The sequence below is a fragment of the Strigops habroptila genome, chromosome 5 (genome assembly GCF_004027225.2).
Source record: "Strigops habroptila isolate Jane chromosome 5, bStrHab1.2.pri, whole genome shotgun sequence".
NCBI classification, from domain to species: Eukaryota; Metazoa; Chordata; class Aves; order Psittaciformes; family Psittacidae; genus Strigops; species Strigops habroptila.
Genome location: NC_044281.2, coordinates 76,564,176 through 76,580,619, shown reverse-complemented (window position 1 = coordinate 76,580,619; position 16,444 = coordinate 76,564,176). Strand labels below are relative to the sequence as shown.

The 16,444-nt window shown below is 44.2% G+C and overlaps 1 protein-coding gene across 1 annotated transcript; it reads left to right on the top strand.

Moving 5' to 3' along the window:
• The first annotated feature begins 1,210 nt into the window (after positions 1 to 1,210).
• On the top strand, positions 1,211 to 14,874 carry SFXN4 (sideroflexin 4). Its single transcript, XM_030485794.2, has 14 exons — positions 1,211 to 1,385; positions 1,474 to 1,539; positions 3,887 to 3,961; positions 4,895 to 4,921; positions 5,014 to 5,068; positions 5,832 to 5,857; positions 7,246 to 7,296; positions 7,382 to 7,447; positions 7,562 to 7,630; positions 8,877 to 8,967; positions 10,523 to 10,638; positions 11,617 to 11,702; positions 12,790 to 12,904; positions 14,469 to 14,874. The coding sequence occupies exons 1-14, from the start codon at positions 1,347 to 1,349 to the stop codon at positions 14,544 to 14,546; spliced, it is 960 nt and encodes a 319-aa protein (XP_030341654.1). The 5' UTR covers positions 1,211 to 1,346; the 3' UTR covers positions 14,547 to 14,874.
• Positions 14,875 to 16,444: the final 1,570 nt, after the last annotated feature.

The following is a 16,444-nucleotide window of genomic DNA, read 5'->3' as shown; positions in this document are numbered from 1 at the left end:
CCCTGCAGTCCTGATCCAGCTCTGGGGCAGCAGCACAAGAGGGACGTGGAGCTGCTGGAGCGAGGCCAGAGGAGGCCACGGAGCTGCTGCGAGGGCTGGAGCAGCTCTGCTCTGGAGCCAGGCTGAGAGAGCTGGGCTGGGGCAGCCTGGAGAAGAGAAGGCTCCTTAAGGGGACACCTTAGAGCAGCTCCAGTGCTTAAAGGGGCTCCAGGAAACCTGGAGAGGGGCTTTGGACAAGGGCCTGGAGGGACAGGACAAGGGGAATGGCTTTAACCTGCCAGAGGGGAGATTGAGATGAGCTCTGAGGTAGAAGCTCTTCCCTGTGAGGGTGCTGAGGCGCTGGCACAGGGTGCCCAGAGAAGCTGTGGCTGCCCCATCCCTGGCAGTGTTCAAGGCCAGGTTGGACACAGGGGCTTGGAGCAACCTGCTCTAGTGGAAGGTGTCCCTGCCCGTGGCAGGGGGTTGGAACTGGATGAGCTTTAAGGTCCCTTCCAACACAAACCAGCCTGGGATTTTTTTTAAATCAACACAGTAACGCAACACCAAATGGGTTTGTACTTTTCCTCTTCTGCCCTTATGATCAGGGGAAAGGACTTAAGATAAAGTATGAGGTAACCACCTTGGCAAAGTGGCTATTGTGTCCTAAGTGAGCTTTAGGTACCAACAGTGCAATGTAAGTTCAAGGATATAAAAAAGAGCCCGACATGCGATGCCCGGTGACGCTTTGTGTTTCAATACCTGCAAATCTTCTCAGTCCCAGTGTTTTCGTTCACTTTTGTGCAAATCCACTATTATCTATGCACTTCTCCCAATAAACCTGATCTCCTGGACCTACAATACACGGAAAGTTAAACCCCTGCACAGCTCAGCAATGTAAAACAACACACTAGTGGTGTTGGGGGCAGCAGTTTGTACGCGTGAAACAAGGCACAACCGCAGGTCAGTGTCACACTGATCTGTACCTGGCTGTATCCTTCTCTTGGTCACTGTAAGTCACTGTGGAGGACGCGGGGGGAGGTTTCTGTGCGGTCCCGCTCCTTGGCTCTGCTGGAAGGGGAAAAGCCGATCGGACCTTTCCAACCACCGCTCCCCGCCGCTCCGGGACCTGCCCCAGGGTTCCCCGGGGGCTGCACGGCCGCGGCCCCCCCCTGCCCGCTCCGCCGTGGTCCCAGCCGGGACCCGCCTCACACCGCACCCCCACCAGGCCCGGCCTCAGGCGGGGGGGAAGGCGGCCCGGGCTCCAGGTCTACCCGCGGGGGGGTCCGAGGCGCGGCGGCTCCGTGCCCGGGCGGAGCGTGCAGCAGCCGGACCGCTCCCCGGCGGCGCCTTTCCGGTGCCGCGGCTCCATGGACGCCAACCTGCGGTTCTGGAGGGCGGAGGGGCAGGTCGGCGGCGGGGGGAGCCGGGGCGGCGCGGCCCGGGCGGGGTGTCCCGGGGGTAACCCCCTGTCTGACCGAAACGTGTCTCCGACAGACTGTTTTCCAGAGGTTTCTGCTATGGGCGGACGTGTTGGATCCGCTGCTGCTGCTCAAGTCCTCCGTGAGTATCGTTACAAGGCCTCTGAGGAAACATAAAATGCATCTATCTATACATCTATATCTATCTATCTATCTATCTCTATATATATCTGTATTTTAACTTATGGTACCTAAAAATAAGTTTGTTCTAGGTCGTTCAGACTCCATCAATACATTTAACTGGGTGAATGTGCAGTCAAATACGTGCGTGTGTGTTTCCTCTTGTGAAGTCAAATGTATATCAGTGGTACTTGCACATGTGCCTGGAGAAGAGAAGGCTCCTGAAGGGGAGACCTTAGAGCAGCTCCAGAGCCTAAAGGGGCTCCAGGAAACCTGGAGAGGGGCTTTGGACAAGGGCCTGTAGGGACAGGCCGAGGGGAATGGCTTTAACCTGCCAGAGGGGAGATTGAGATGAGCTCTTGGGCAGAAGCTCTTCCCTGTGAGGGTGCTGAGGCGCTGGCACAGGGTGCCCAGAGAAGCTGTGGCTGCCCCATCCCTGGCAGTGTTCAAGGCCAGGTTGGACACAGGGGCTTGGAGCAACCTGCTCTAGTGGAAGGGGCTTGGAACTGGATGAGCTTTAAGGTCCCTTCCAACACAAACCAGTCTGGGATTCTATGATAAGAAATAGAATTACACCTGTGTGCATTTCTCTGTGTAATTAAATAAAACAAAGGGCATTTCCAGACACCACCACTTCAGCAGTCCTGCTTAGACCGTGGCTGCTGTGCCAGCAGTTAAATTAGTCCAATTAAGAACCAGGAAACCCCCAAAGACAAGAGATGTGGAACAAGCAGCTGGGCGTGCTCTTCTTAAATAGTCAGCTGTAGGAGGAGTGTGATGTGGAGCTGTCGCAGCTTTGGAGAGGACAGGTTTGCTGAGCTGCACCACAGGCACCCCAAATCTCTGCTGCCTAATCCACACACCCATCCTTATGGTGAGACTTAATCTGAAACTCATGAAGCTCTTTGATTCTCCTCCGAGTGGCTGTGCTGACATGAATCCTCCCCTAAGAGGGAGCACAACTGATGCATAGGCCCTTTTCATACTAGAGAATGATTATTACAGTTTTAACATTAATTATTGAAAGTGTGACACTAAACATGTTGTTGGTCATAAAGTGTAGCTTCTAAACTTCAGGAACTGTTCTGACAAGAAAATTCTGGGGAAAATGTGCTTTTCTGTCAATCCATTTCTGTATAGTTTTGTCAGGGGTGACAGGAAAAAGCACATTATATGAGTGTCGGCTGGTTGGTCAGTATGGCCAAGGGATTTTTGTAGATTGATATTATTATTATTTTTTAAGGGAAAACTCCATTAAAGCAATAAAACACTGTCAAAATGTGTGTACTTGAGATATTTCCTTGTCACTTGCAGAACTAGTGTTGTGTCTTATCTATTCATCTATATCATAGAATCATAGAATGGTTTGGGCTGGAAGGGAATTTAAGCTCATCCAGGTCCAACCCTCTGCCATGGGCAGGAACACCTCACACTAGACCATGTCACCCAAGGCTCTGTCCAACCTGGAGCATTCACCACTTCTTTGGGCAACCTGTGCCAGTGACTCACCACCCTCACAGTAAAGAACTTCTTCCTTATATATATGGTATGAATGCATATCTCTGTATGTTTACACGTAAAAATAATATAATTTAGTAAATGTACATTATATATATGTAAATGTCAACAATAAAATTTCATAGCCCATTCAGGGATTTGGAGACCTGGGATTAGTTCACACCTCCTGGAATTAAAATAGACTGTCACAAACAGAGATGTGCCTGTTGAGAAAAAGTCAAATCATCTCAGCAATTCTCCCAAGAGGAGCAGGGTTTTATGTAGAGTGTGGATAACTACGTGACGTTACAGTTTTATTCCCTTTGTTTAAGTGTACCTGTGTTCCATAATTAAAAGCTTAAGCCAAGTTTAAAGGAAGAGCGTATGGTCCAAAATTTGAACACATATTTGTGAACATGCTGGAGCATCTCGTGATGTTGTGACTTGTTTCTGGTCATTTTTAAAAGTCTGGTTTGGAATTGAGTTTTAAACTAGTCATTGGGGTGCCTGTGGGGATATTGGGTGGTGCTTTGGCAGCAAATCTTTGAGTTTGCCAGCACACATGGATAACTTTAAGTACAAGATTAACTCTTGATTTCGGTGAGGTTTTTCATATGCTTCAATTTCCAAAGCAGTTGTGTAGCAGGTTGAGGGATTGATTCTTGCTTTTACTACTCTGGTGAGGGACAAGTGCATTATTAGCTTGACATTCTAGGTTTGTATTTAGAGTGTCTTGTAAGGGATCTATTGCACTTCAGAATATTGAAATCTGGGTTGTTTTATCTGTTTGTTTTGTTTTTTCTCAAATATAGGACGAAATAAGAAGAACCAGGTTATCCATACAAAACACCGGGAAGACCCTAAATGAACCCATACAGAATGATCAGGTATTTGGGGGTGCAGTTTATAGAAAATAGAGGTGTCCTTTTTTTCATAGCCAAAGTAGTCGATATTAGTATAAGATCTAGCAGACAGAATGCTGAGATTCAGGTACAAGGGATAACACAAGAAGAACTCATTGCTACAGAGATTTTTTGAATCTATGAATGTAGTAGGATTCCTTTGGATTACTACTGATTTTAATGGCAAATTGCAGTATTATCCTGAAGATTGCTAGGTTGTGTATCATATAGCTGAGTTAAAAGATGCTCTCAGCTCATTGTAGGAATCATTGCTCTAAGCTTGTCCGTCCTTACTTGGGATGATACAGGTAGGTGATAAATATGCAAAAAGCTTAATAAGCTCACTTGAATCTTCGATGTTGTAACACCATACAGAGGGCAGGTTGGCTTGGGTTCACATCTCATAAAATGAGCAGTAGCAGTATCTGGATGGGAAACCTACTCACAGAGTGTGCTGGGAAGTAGTGCTGAACCCTTGCTTCGTTAGGAGTCATCTTTCTTTTGACTCAGTGTGGTCTCAGCTCTTCCCATGTGGCATTCCGTACCTTGTGTGTCAAGGTCTGAAAGGAGAAATAAAAACTTCTGTGATTCCAGGAAAGCTAAAGTCTTAACATAAGTGTTCAGGCTTTCAGCCATATGTAAATTGTTGCTTTCTGTTTTGAAATTAACTTTCTGTTCTGCCTTAGTGTGTGCTTTGGTGCTGTTCCACAGCACGTAGGATGTAAGTTATATTCAACAAGGAGGACGTGGAGAGAAATTTTAGGGACAAAAATAATTACAGGGGTGTATACATATATAGTGCTCCATATAAAAGTAAGTTATTGGGGGGAAAAAAAGAAGGTATAATAAATTTAGAGAGAAGATTTTACCCAGTCTCTTCTGAAACTTGGTTACTAACCTCATTTTCAAATTGTTTAGACAAAACGAGCCTTCCTGCTAAGCCTGGTAAGTTCACCAATTATTTAGGTTGGTTTTTTTCTTTCTTATTCACATATGGCAAAGGTGTCTAATTTTCCTTTTTCCCTTTTGTATTTAAGTCCAGTGTACATCCTGATACAGACAAGATAATTCCTATTTTGTTTAGACCTCCAGGTAAGTTCCCTTAAGAGAAGTTTTGGGTATGTGACTGAAGCATCACAGGGGACTAGCTCATAGTAAATAGCTGCAGTGATACTGCAGTGCTATTCTTCTCCACATACAAAAAGCAAGTAGATTCTTACTTCTGTTAGTTGCATTGTCATATCTGCTGAAGATTTATTTATTCCCACAGTTCTCTTGAGGAATTTTTTCCCACAGTTTATCTGCTCATCTAGGTGGAATTAGTCTGGCCGGCCTCTGATCTCACTGCAGAATGGATTCCCAAATCCCTCCACATGTAAAACAGTCTACTATAAGTTTTCCCTTGGTGGATGTGGCTGTTGTATGAATTTACTTGCTGTGGTGGCAGACAAAGTCTGCTTGGGGTGATGCCAGGACAGCAGAGGTTATAAATCAGATACAACCATACTGAGGCTATTCACTCATTATCTGGTATAACCGCTCATAGCTGTGGCAGCCTTTGTTGCCACCTATCTCTTTTTGAACAGAGAGTTGATTTCAAAACTCAGTTATACAGTTGAGTGGAGCTCACAAGGACTCCTTTTGGTTACAGGCTGTGATCAGGTATTCTGGTTTGCTAAATGTGGAATGAGAGACAAAGGTTAGAATTGAAGTTTGTGGTGATGGTATGGTTTTTGTGGGCAGTGTTTTATGTAGAGCTGAAACTAGAGGGGGGAAGTTAGGGGAATTTTCAACTCAAAACCATCCATCTAGATGGATGTTATTTTTACTGAAATAAAGTTTTCTTTCTTTTTAGCCTTCCTGCCTGTATCACTTCCATTGGTGAGTAATCATGAAAGATGCTAGTGTACCACATGGCTTATATTTTTCCAAAGCCAAGGTTTAGAGGGGGGGAATAGAAGATTTTAGGCTTCTTGTATGTTCAGCACAAGTTTTTTAAGACATCTGTTTTATGGGAATGCTGAGCAACCTAGAAATCAAGCCCTTAAGGAATGTCATTGGAAGTCCAAACCTGTTAGCTACCTTCCTGCAGCAGTATTCAAAGAGGTTGTTGCTGTGTGAAGGTCAGCTTTCTGATGCAAGGTGAAATTCACTCAGCATTGAGAGCAAGACCTGGGTTTGGTCTGTTTAACCTCAAAAAGCAGTAGGAAGGAGTCAGAGCCTTGTGTTCTGTGTTTCAGACCCAATATATGGATTTTTTTCTTATGTAAATGGTGCATTTGCGAGGAAGAAATGGTGTTGTCAAGAAATTACAGAAGATGTAGCAATAAATTCTTATCACAGTGCTCAAAACTGGCACCATTTTGTTTCATAGTATTTGTAGCTGTAATTTTATGTATGTTTATTCATTTAGATGTGTTTGGGTTTGCACTATGAGTATACATACTGAGATGTCATTCCATATAGAAAGTACAGCATGGATTTACATGGCACTGCTAGAAAGTGTAATGAAAGTCTCAATGGCTGTTAAATTCATTAAGAACAGTAGTAAAATTAAGAGAAATACTTCTCTTTGGTATTTACAGCTTAATGCTCTTTCATAGATGTGGTTAGATTCAGTGTTGGCATTAATAGTAAAGGTAGTTGATCCACTAATATTAAATGAATTACTGTCCTCCTCAAGGCTTTGGACATTCCCTGCCCTCCTCTTATTCAATATTTGCCTTATCTTGATTGACTCTGTCCTTTGAGAGTGCTCCACAGCTTGAGCATGGTAGGTCAGGCCTCAAGAAAGGCTTTATTAAAACTGAAGTTCTTGTTCACTGTCTGAATTTGAGAAGGAATTGGGAAGTAACTCCTAAAATCTCTGATCTTAGATCAGTAAGACCTAGTATTTATATCCCCACTAGACAAAACAATTGGACCCTTTCTCATTCACTCGTTTAATTTCATTTTTATTGCCTTAATTATTATATTTGCATCTGTTTAAGCTTCACAGGTACAAATGCAATTTTATTTGGGGTAAGAAAGCATCTTGCTCAAATATTTTGGCACTTAGTGTTTTAATTACTGCGTGTCTGTGGTTTATATTGGATAGAAAAGGTGAGTATTTCACATCTGTAGCAGGAAAGTGTTACCCTGGAGTCAAGGCAAATGGTATTTGGCACTGCTGCAGATAGTAACATAGCCAACATGCTGTAGCCAACTACTGCTCACCAAAAACTTCTAGACTCACCAAACCTACTTTTCTTGTGGGGTTTTCCTCATAGGTTGTTGCTTCATCTGTTCACCACCAAGCAAGGCGAAGCTTTTTTTGTCAGGTAATTGCCTCCTTCTTTCTACATTTAGAAGTCTTCCAGTCTCAATCCCAAATTCACTTTTTCTTATAATCTCTTGTTTCTGCAGTGGCTGTTTCACATGTACACCACGGGATTCACCCTCTTTAATGGAAATGGGACCCCAAAGGCTGAAGTATGTGTTGATCATTATTTCGTATATCATCTTAGTTGTACAAGGCCATTTTGAACATGATTTACAAGGGGTTACAAACGTACTTACATAGTGTGTTTCTTCTGTCCTCCTTAGGAGTACTCGATTGTAGAAAAGCAGATCTTCCTCAGCCTGGGAGCTGTTTCCTATGCAGCGTGTATTGGTGTATGTATTTGCTCAATGGTTGCTTTCCTAATAAGCTCTCTAGAGAAGGAGTAGGCACTGAGATAATCACGCTGCCAGATCATCCTTCAGCATTGTGCTCTGATGTTCTACACTGGTGTCTTGTCCCAGAACTGTTCAGGATAAGAACTTTCCAGATCATCTGCCAGCCAGTACCTTGCTTGTCTTCCTCTGATGTTTCATCTTCTGTCCTTTTTGTTTGCAAGCTTAGAAAATGGGTAGTGAGAGGAAATGCCCAAGGTTTACAAACACAGAGTAACCCACTGGGTTGGAGTTGATTTTTTTATGCAGTACTGTGGAAGAGATCTGTCTGGCTCTAAACAAGTGGTGAAATCTGCAGGCATCTGTACTGGATAGAGAGAGCTCAGATCCCACAGACAGCATAACCATGAAAATACTGCACTGAATGCAGGTAAATTAGCCTCCCTGAGGGCTACAGAGCTAGTTCTGTGCTATGCTGGAATAGGTATTTGGTTTCTGGAGTTTGCTATGTCAGAATGAATTCTGGTATCCTCATGACACTCACTGCAAGTGTAGAAGCCCCTATAATTCATTTCCTCACTCTCCACACTAAACTGATTTTTATAAGCCTTCTGGCCGAAAAATATGACTATTCCTGCTTTTGTTAGAGGGATTTTCACCTCTGTCCACTAGGCAAAACAGTCTGGCCAGCAGTGCTCAGGACCTACAGAGGTCTGGGGAGGCAGCTGTGCCCGTGGGTGAATGTGGGATTTCTTCCCTTTTGTCCTCCAAGGGAGGCTGAGCACTAGCTGGTATCCTGGCCATTTATTCCTAAAGAAGACTTCCCTGTATTAAGGGAATATAGAATTGGGCTGAAACTATGGAGAATCAGTAACAAATACACAAGTAAACCAGGTTTCCTGTTTGGGGGAGAGAGTGGTATGGAACGCAAGGCAGCTGGATGGATGCCCAAGGAATATTAGTCAGAGGTAATTGTTTTCTCTTTATATTCACACTGCTGCTGTCCTCTACATAATCATGTTTAATGCTTTTTTAATTGTGGTATTTTGTACTCTTATCTAAAAGAGTGATTACAAACACCATCAGAGCACATCTGCATTTTGCTGGAACATTAAACCAAGGCATTTATTATTACAGATGGTAACTATGTACTAAGTCACAGATGTATTTTCCTGACCTGTTGCACACACTGGAATGCTGCACATTTCCTTTAATAAAAGGTGCCTGTTTCCTCCCCATGCATTAGGCTCTTCCTCTTGTCTTCATGAATCGTTACACACTGAAGAGCCTGTTTATGCATCTAGTCATCAAAAAACTCCTACCTGCTCCTCTGCTTGGTGAGTAAAGAGGAACTGTGCATCATGCAGCTGGGCTGAGGGCCACTTTCTGTCCTGTCTCACTGTAGAACTTTCTTGGTCTTGCTGTTTCCCAGCCTCCTTCTGTCATTGCCTTTGCTGGGTACCATCCTTTCAGTGTGAGAGTTAATGCTCGCTGATCAGTGGAACTGACTTCCTGATTCTTGCTGGTTTTCAGCTGTAGAGCTGCAGAGCACTCTTCTGGCCTTTGTGTATGCGTGACATGCAAGTATTTTTCCAAAGATATCCAGGGATGCATTTTGCCTTGGCTTGCACATCATATTTGAAACCATCAAGACTGCCAGGACTGTAATTGGTACGACCTGGTGTATTACATACCTAGAGTGTACGTACCACACTAGAGTGCAACATAGCTCTAGGTGTGCGCTCCATGGTTCCTTACTCAGGCTGCTGCTGGCTATGAAACTGCTGACAGCATAGAAAGGGAAGAGTTGTTACACAGAGTATCACTAACCTTGCAAGGCAGCAGTGCTGAAAGTGCTCTGCTGACATGGTGAAGTTGCACCAGGACAAGTTTCACTATTTGATGTCATTAACTGTTTTTCTAATGCCACTAAAGACATTTTTGGCCTTTCCTGGGGGAAACTGGTAAAATTAAAACACGTCATCTCCTCTGTTCCAAGTTATGTGAGATGGCTCCCCAGATCTTTCTGAGGATCTGCATTAGAGCTTTCTGACATGTTTCCCTTGGATTAGGTGTTAAAGTGTGCTTCCATTTCTTTAAATGCAGAAAGAATCCTGAGGGTAATTGTTTAATATTAGTTCAGCATTTCAAAAGTATTATCTGTTACACTGGTGCCTTTATTGAACAGCACTGCCCAAAAGTAATAAAAAGAGAAACCTACTGTTTCAAGCAAGGTCGGTTTGCCAGGCTGACCAAGGTCTAGAAAAGAAAAGGAGCAAACCAGCTAGATTACTAACTCCCATTTGATATGATCTTTGTAAGTGCCAAGGTTTGTGTTTGCAGTGACTGCCGGTGGGATGGATGTTTTCAGGCACCTTGTCAAGCTGGGTCTGGAACAGACTGAAATGTTCTCATCTAGGATGAAGCTGAAGCACTGCCACTTCTCTGCCCAGCTGTGTCCATCACAAGTCCCATAATGGAACATGTTAGAGCCAATGTTCCCCTGACACCCTCCCTTTCAAATCAGGGATGCAGCCTTTAAGTAAAGTCTGTTCCCTTCTTTCTGGGTCTTTTCTTCTGTGCTGATCAGTACAAAACCTATCTACAACACAAATCCATCCACAAAGTACTTATGGTTTGAGCTGGATGGCAGCGATTGAAAGCTCCGAGTCCATAATGATAAAGCACCTTTTGGGATTGGGGCCTTGGAATCTCACTCAAGCTTCTGAAACAAAGATTAAAATCCCAAGCAAGTTTTTATAGGGCAGCCTCTTAAGCTGCCAGGTTATTCAGTTGTGAACTGCTGAAGTGTGAAATGCACGTAAATATGAATGTTGCTATTGAGATAGTTCTTCTGCATCTTTTAAAGCAAAATCCTCTCTAACTCTGCAGGCTTGATGAGTGCATTTACTGTGGTGGTGGCGAGAAGCCCAGAATTTGACAATGGAATTGAAGTGATGGACAGGAATGGCAAGGTTGTAGGAGTGTCACGGAAGGCTGGTGAGAAGGTAGGTGACAGGTTGGAGGCCTCTCTTGACTTGTCTTTTGGTTCCTGCTAAGAGCTGAATGTACTGCTGAGAGTAGATACAGTTGGATATATTGACATGAAGAACTCCAGGTCAGGTGCTGAACCTTTGGGTAGGCTTTGGGCTAGGTTTCTGGAACCAGGTACTACAATCCGTGTGTCTTCAAGGGTTGGCAGCCTCCCCAGAGCAATATACTGATTGTCAAGTTGAGCCACAGAGACCCTAGCACAGGCATTTCTGCTTTCCCTTGTCATCTTGGGAGGAGACAAGACTTTTGGACCTTCTTCTGAAGGGGTACCTTAAAGAGAAGCCCTGTATTGTACATATCACATGCACCTTCTCCAGTGGGAATGTTATTTATCTGCTGTGCCTCCCACAGAGTAATGCCCTGATCTACAGCATGCTGGTGCATTTTAGCCTTGGGATTTTACTCTGGATTTGCTCCTTGCTTTGCTCATCAACATCCACTATAGGGCCTGGCACAAGAGCTAGGACAAGGAGTCATATTTTATGTGCTATCAGTGACCCTTCTTTTCTGTGCTGCTGTCCAGAGGGGAGGAAGCAGCTAGATGAGCATAAAGATATATGGACAGCTGGAGGGAGAACTTTGGAGTTGGCACAGGATAGTTAGGATGCCCAGAAGGTACAAGCATTTGGAAGAAGTTCAGCACAACTTAAAGCAACCCTCAGCAAAATTACTGTCATGGTAGGAAAACTCGATATGGCATCAGTAGTTTCACTTCCACTTTAAGGTATTTCTTAGTCACGAGTAGAATATTTGCTACTTGTAGGAGTTTAGTTTCCATTTAAGAAGGAATTCCTCTAAGAAATGTTCTTATTCCTCATTATCCTGTTGCTTGAAACTCCAGAGCATTACAGAGAGAAGTCCTCAGGTAAGCACACAGTATTAGAAGCTGCACAGAGCACTGCTTTAACATTTCTTTTCCTCTCTCCTTGGAGGCCGTTAAAGAAACAGCATTGTCACGAGCAGCCTTGTTTGGGACAACGTTCTTCCTGCCACCTGTGGTTATGCACTTTGTGGAAAGGTAGGAGGTGCTGCCAAAGGGCTGGGGATGTCTGGTCAGGGTGTTCAGTCTGGTTGCTACCACTTGCCAACTCTTTCTTGGGTTTGCAGTGTTGCCTTGCTACAAGTGATGATCTGGGAAGTTTCTGTTCAGCTACTGTGATTCATTTAGATAAGGGAATCTGGTTATGTCCACATCCATGCTGTGAGGGTTTGCAGGAGGTTGTGTAAAGCTATGAGGGTTTCCTCTCTGCTCCCATACAGGAAACATGTCTGTGCCCTCCTGACAGGCTGTTTTCCAGCACCTAGGAATTTGAGTCCCAGTGGCTGGTGTACAGGTCATTCACAGCATTTAGCTTAGATCTCTTACTGCTGAAGAGGTAATACAGCACTTGAATTTGCAACAAAAACCAGATCCCAACTTGGAAACACTTTTTCAGATATTGTAAAACGTGTTCTTGCAACATTTAGAAACTCTGTATCATAAGAAGAATTCATTGTGTGCTTTATGAGAGAATTCTTAGCCTGCCCTGAGCTCTTGGTAGGGATTGTCCCTGTCCTGTAAGTAATACAAGTAGGGATGTTCAGTGTCATGTCAGTTGGTATTGCCTAAATCAATTCCTTCTCCCCTTTTTTAGCTTAAGGGACTCCTGTTACCAGAAGACGTAAATGCAGCTGTAAGATTAGATTTTAAATACATGTGGAGTAATACATCTTTGCACAAGGCAAAGTAGGACTCGCCAAGAAGAGCTAAATCTGAGGGGAAAGAGAATAACGCAAGAAAACTCTTAGGCACAGAACCGAGATGCTTCAAAGTGCTAATGCACTTTCTCTTGTCACTTTGATCTTGCTGCTTATTTTCTTAATCGTTTATTGACGATCTAGGCTTGGAAAATGCTGCAGCTAAATACAAAAGGAAAGAACAGAAGTTAGGACTAAGAGCACAGGAAATCAAGTAAGGAAGTATCTTTAGGATTCGTAAGCCTCAATTATTACTAATTTCAGTGCTATTTAAAACCACTAAAATAAGAGCTAATGCTTGTTGTCTCACTGTCAGGTTACTTTTGAAGCCCAAACTGACATATTTACTTTCTCAATGTCTTGGACAGAGCGAAAATGGTAAAGAATCCGCGTGCTTCGGCTTTAATGTCAATATTTATGATTACATCGGTACTAACAGGGATGCTGCCGCTCTCACTCAGTATGTTCCCGCAGTGTGGGGAGGTAAGTCCTGTCACAGGAATTGATTTAGGATTACTGTTACGTTAAACAGTCATTCCAGAACTATACCCAGCAGTCTTGAGGCCAAGTAGAAAACAAACAATAAGATTAATGTGGTTGTGAATCCAAAATGGGGCAGCAGAGAGGCTGCTTGTGAAGGCCCATGTACTAGGCAGAGGCTTACAGGACTTTCTAGGTCTAAGTTGCATAGAGTGTTACAAATCTGCATTGAAAAGTATAATATAAATCAGATTTTCACAACAGTTTGGAACAAGCAAGGTCAGGAGAGCTGACTTCTTAAAGATTAAAACCAAGGCTCTTCCAGCACTGTTTTCAGTCCTGCTGGAGAAAGGGAGGATGTAGATGCAACGGTTACCTCTGACAGCATGAGCTTGCCAGAGGTAAACCACCTCACATGCAACATCTTTTCACCTGCCCGATTGAACTGTGAAGTGTAATCTCTTCCTTTGGAAAGGCAGCTTTCCTGACAGGCATTAAATGGACAGGCTGAGAGAGCTGGGCTGGGTCAGCCTGGAGAAGAGAAGGCTCCTGAAGGGGAGACCTTAGAGCAGCTCCAGTGCCTAAAGGGGCTCCAGGAAACCTGGAGAGGGGCTTTGGACAAGGGCCTGTAGGGACAGGACAAGGGGAATGGCTTTAACCTGCCAGAGGGGAGATTGAGATGAGCTCTGAGGCAGAAGCTCTTCCCTGTGAGGGTGCTGAGGTGCTGGCACAGGGTGCCCAGGGAAGCTGTGGCTGCCCCATCCCTGGCAGTGTTCAAGGCCAGGTTGGACACAGGGGCTTGGAGCAACCTGCTCTAGTGGAAGGTGTCCCTGCCCCTGGCAAGGGGCTGGGGCTGGATGAGCTTTAAGGTCCCTTCCAACACAAACCTGTCTGGGGTTCTGTGTAGCCCTTGAACCTTGGGGTTTGGAGAAGGCCAAGATGGAGTGGAGCCTGGGGTTCCTTTCTGCATTTATTTCCTCTCCCTTACCAGCATGGTGTGAATATGCTCGGAAAATCAGTCTGGGCTCTTGCAATTGCCAGTGGTTTCTTTTATTTGCCCAAACTTTCTAGCATTATAATCTCTATTTTTTTTTACTTTTCTTAATCTCTTATGGCAACCAGGGTAAACTGAACATAAATGAGGGGACTTGTTAGAAACTATGTACTGAGAGTTTGGGGGGGTTTGTTCCCTTTGAACTTCCCAACTGCCCAGCCCACAGCACAAGTTCTCCTGGGTGGCTCACCCAGGTTGGACTTGATGATCTTGAAGGTCTTTTCCAACCTAACTGGTTCTATAGTGAATGGGGATAATGTCACTAATGCTCTGTTTAGATCTCAGGAGTACCTCTGATTTTAAATAAAGCATATTTCTTCCCTTAGAAGGAAAAGAAAGGCCCCAAACCAAACCAAAAATCCCTTGAACCCCCAAATAAAGAACCCCAAATCCCATCCAGCCTCGCTTCTGAACACAGTACTACAATTCCTGCAAAGTTCAATGCAGTAAAGAGGAATTATCATGTACTTCCCAGGAATGGTGGTGTTGATTCCTTTTCTCTGTACGTTGCAGATAAAGCGAGCAGACCTTGAGCCAGAAATTCTCTCGTCTACAGAAGAAACGGAGTTCTTCTACAACAGGGGAATTTAGAGATTGGCTTTAACATAAAAACATGTGCTCTGGTGGAAGTGAATTCTGAATGTATCAACAAATTCAGTCGGCCTGTGTGACTGTATCATGAATATATGGTGGCATACACACACACAGGATTTGGTGTACAATGCAGTGGTCTATGAAGAGGCAGACTTTGCAAAATGATATTGCAAGCCCCAGCCCGCAGGCAGGTCCATACACATGACTTAATGCTCTGAATGATGTTTGTACCAGGAAGCAGCAAAACACAGCATTTGTCACAAACTGTGTCTGGATGCTCCCTCCTGTGATTGATTTCTTAATTAAAAGACTATTTAATACAGAAGTTTGTGTGGCTGCTGCTATAGCTGCAGCTTTTGACATGCTGCTTGGCACAGCTGGTAAGGACGTTTGCAGCAGTAATCCTGTGGGTGAAGGTGAGCTGGTTCTTGGAATACTTACTCTGTAGTCTTCATTGTATTTAGGAATGCTCATGTCAAGGATGAGGCATGAGTGAGATAGCCAGTAAAATACTAGAGAAAGCAACCCTGATGGCAGTAAAATATTGGTTAAATATTCAAGAAAGGGGTGTCAAACTTGGCTACAAAGTGATTCCTGGCTTTCTCAACATCCTTGAAGGAGTTGTGAGGCCTGATCCCCTTGAGCTTTAGAACTTGTATTTTTACACTGAAGCCACTGGGAAATCCTGTGGCTTTCTGACCTCACAGTGGACCATGAGGAATCCCACCTTTGCAGGTTGATGGTGCTTATCCAAACAGAAAAGCTACCTTTTGAGATGTGGCATAAGGGTTATCCTGGGGATCAGTGCAGCGATCATACAAAATCATTGAGGGGACCAGGGCTGTCTGTGAAGAGCTGCAGAAAGCAGAATGAGCTTATAATACCAGATGTAAAACCACATGAAACACCAAATGGATAAGTGAAAAGTAATTAGCTTTTGAGAACTCGAGGGGATAATCCAGCTTCACATCTGGGCTGTGAGCCACTAGGAGCGGAAGATAAAGAACTTCTTCCTAATACCTGTGAGGGTGCTGAGGTGCTGGCACAGGGTGCCCAGAGAAGCTGTGGCTGCCCCATCCCTGGCAGTGTTCAAGGCCAGGTTGGACACAGGGGCTTGGAGCAACCTGCTCTAGTGGAAGGTGTCCCTGCCCATGGCAGGGGGTTGGAACTGGGTGAGCTTTAAGGTCCCTTCCAACACAAAACATTCTAGGATTTTATGGATTAGGGGTAGCAACAGTCAGCTCGAAACGTAGTTGAACTTTGAAGTTCTTACCGAAGGGCATTATGGATACTAAAAGCTGACATGAATTTAAGAGGAGAATGGGCATTTCCATCCAAGGGAATCCATTGAAGGATACTAAATTCATGGAAACTACACCAGCAAAAGAAGGTTATAAGCTCCACGCTGCTGGTGAGTGGAAGGGAGAAATAACTTATTTGCTCTCTTTTTGTGTCTTCTTTTGGTGGCCACCAGGATATGACATTTGGCCAAATAGATCTTTGGTCTGGCCCAGTACAGCTGCTTTCATGTGGTTTTCCTGACCTGCCACAGACTCTCAAGATCAAACCTTCTCCTGGGGGAACAAAGTAGAGAGAAGTTCCACAAGTGTGGTAGGAGAGCCTGTGGTTGTGGTCTCTATAGGCATAGGTATGTGCTCTACCGTAACTGAAGATGTTCAGATGTGAGGTGCTGCTAAGGCTGTGTGTGACAAGGATAAATATGCACTAAATAACACAATAATCACTTTCACAGCAATAATTTTACACTTACAGCCTCCAAAGTCTGCCATAATTTAACTTCCTTTAGCACAACACACAGGTCACTGCTCTCCTATTGCTGGAGGATTAGATTTCTTCTCATGATGTGAGAGAATCAATGTTTCCCAATCTACTCC